We start from the raw sequence: 1,960 nt of genomic DNA, 5'->3' as shown, positions 1-1,960 counted from the left end.
CATCAAGAAGTTGTACCAGTTACAGATTCCTCAATTTTGAAAGGTGCTCTAGAAGAGCCTAACCTTACAGCCACATTTGCATCCTAGATACAAATTCAACCTATGTCTGGCTGTACAAGGTAGGATACCTACTATCAAGAGGCTGCAGAAGTTTGGTATTCAAGTACCCCAAACTTATGTATTCTGTGGTCTAGCTGATGAACAATTTGAGAATCTATTCTTTGATTGTGGATATACAAAGAGTGTTTGGCTTAGGCTCTTGACTTTGCTTGGATGTCCCAGGAAAATAACAACATGGCAAGAGGAGTTAAAAAGGGTGTCCATTTGTGCCAGAAGGAAGAAAGGCTATGCGACAACTATCTCAGTTGTTTTTGGGATGATGATATATCTTATATGAAAATACAGAAACAAGATTAGATTCTAGAGTGGCAGCTCATCTACATATAGAGATCGCATCCACATACATATCAGAGGCAACATATACCCCAGCTAGCAGAAGCATTTGGAGGCATTGAACTGGTTTTCTTAGTATATTTAGGTTTTATAACCTTTTAGATGTATTTTTAGTTCTGCAATTTTGAATAGATAACTATGATGTGTATAGGATATAGACAGAACCAAACACTGTTTTATTGGTCAGTATTGTATAGTAGAGTATAGAGTTGTCATACATAGTTTAGGAATTAGTCAGCAATTCATGGTTTGTAACGAACATTTTGGTTGAATAGAAAGTTGTTTTACCTAACAAAAAAATTATTCAGTAGCATCCCAAGCTCTTCAGCATCAAACTCCATCTCAAACCCCCTTGCAAAACTCTTGACCACTTTGCCCTTAAATTGGAAGTTTGCATAGAACTCCACCACAACAAGCACACACAGAGGAGAGAATACCTTAACAAACATGTGTCTCCATGCCTATAGTTCAAGTTTTTCAACTAACTGAGCCATACCTTTCTCATTTGTGTTAGCAAGAATCTTCCCATTCAACACTTTTCTTTTGAATTCAGTGAGCTTGTCAACCACATCAGGCACAACCTTCTTTTTCTTTCCTTTACTGACTTTCTAAGATGTGGTAGCTGCCCTAGTGGGTTTAACAACCTTCCTCTTTTGTGCTGGTGTCCGCTTTCAGAGTAGAGTCAAACTTATTCCCTTCATCCAACTCAACTACAAGTTCAACAATAAGAGCTTTCTTTCTTGGCTTCTTGGCACCTCTGGACTCCTTAATGATCTTCTCATCAATAGCCTTTCTTTTACTCCTTATGAGATGAGTCTGAGTAGGAGGGGCCACTTCTTTTCTTGCAGGGATAACTGATTTTGTTGTTTTCATAGGGGCCTTCTTGATATTCTTCCCTACTTTAGACAAGGGTAATTCATCCTCATCACTGTTGACCTCCTCATCTCCAGTAAAAGGAGTTAACAAGGCCTACTTTCTTTAGCCTTTTTCTCTCCACTTGCTTCTCTTGAAGGGGATATGACAGTGTTCCCAATAGCCATAGAGCCTTCAGATTACCCACTTGCATTCTTTTCCGCACTCTCACGTTCAGTAGTCTCACTTTCACTTCCCTTTTATTCTTCCCCACCATCACCCTCAGAGTCACCTTCTTCCTCACTATCTTTTTCTTTCTCTCCAGAATCTTCCACTTGTTCACCTAACTTATTTTCTGCCTCACTTTCCTTTTCCTTTCTAGATTCCCCCTCATTCTCACTCTTTTTCTCATCAGTATCATGAGCCATATGCTGAGCCTGATACGCCTTATGACTAGCTACCTCTACTTCATCCTCATCCTCAGTCTAGCTGAAAGAGATACAATTAGAAGCCTCTTTATTTACTTGTTATTTATCACATTCCCCCTCAACCACAGGCATGACATTTGTGGTATCCATCTTTTTCTCCTAAGTTGCAATGTCTGTTTCTAAATTAGTTTCCTTCACTCGAGGTTTGTCACTTATGGGTGGAACAA

General features: G+C 39.3%; 1 protein-coding gene across 1 annotated transcript; it reads right to left on the bottom strand.

Moving 5' to 3' along the window:
* Positions 1 to 1,089: 1,089 nt before the first annotated feature.
* LOC138879228 (uncharacterized) lies at positions 1,090 to 1,733 on the bottom strand. The gene is made up of 2 exons (XM_070158828.1): positions 1,598 to 1,733; positions 1,090 to 1,397 (listed from the first exon to the last, which is right to left on the bottom strand). Exons 1-2 carry the CDS (start codon positions 1,731 to 1,733, stop codon positions 1,090 to 1,092), a joined length of 444 nt encoding a protein of 147 aa, XP_070014929.1.
* Between the last annotated feature and the right edge of the window lie 227 nt (positions 1,734 to 1,960).

The sequence above is a fragment of the Nicotiana sylvestris genome, chromosome 10 (assembly GCF_000393655.2).
Source record: "Nicotiana sylvestris chromosome 10, ASM39365v2, whole genome shotgun sequence".
In the NCBI taxonomy this organism is placed as follows: Eukaryota; Viridiplantae; Streptophyta; class Magnoliopsida; order Solanales; family Solanaceae; genus Nicotiana; species Nicotiana sylvestris.
The sequence above is the reverse complement of the archived record's forward strand: the minus strand, read 5'-3'. Positions and strand labels throughout refer to the sequence as shown.

Excerpts from the sequence above, each read along its gene's own strand:
- LOC138879228 (XM_070158828.1), bottom strand. The coding sequence starts at position 1,733 with ATGGCTCATGATACTGATGAGAAAAAGAGTGAGAATGAGGGGGAATCT. Across the intron at positions 1,398-1,597 it reads AAAAGATAGTGAGGAAGAAG|ATGAGGAGGTCAACAGTGAT; the intron begins GTGACTCTGAGG and ends CTTTTACTGGAG.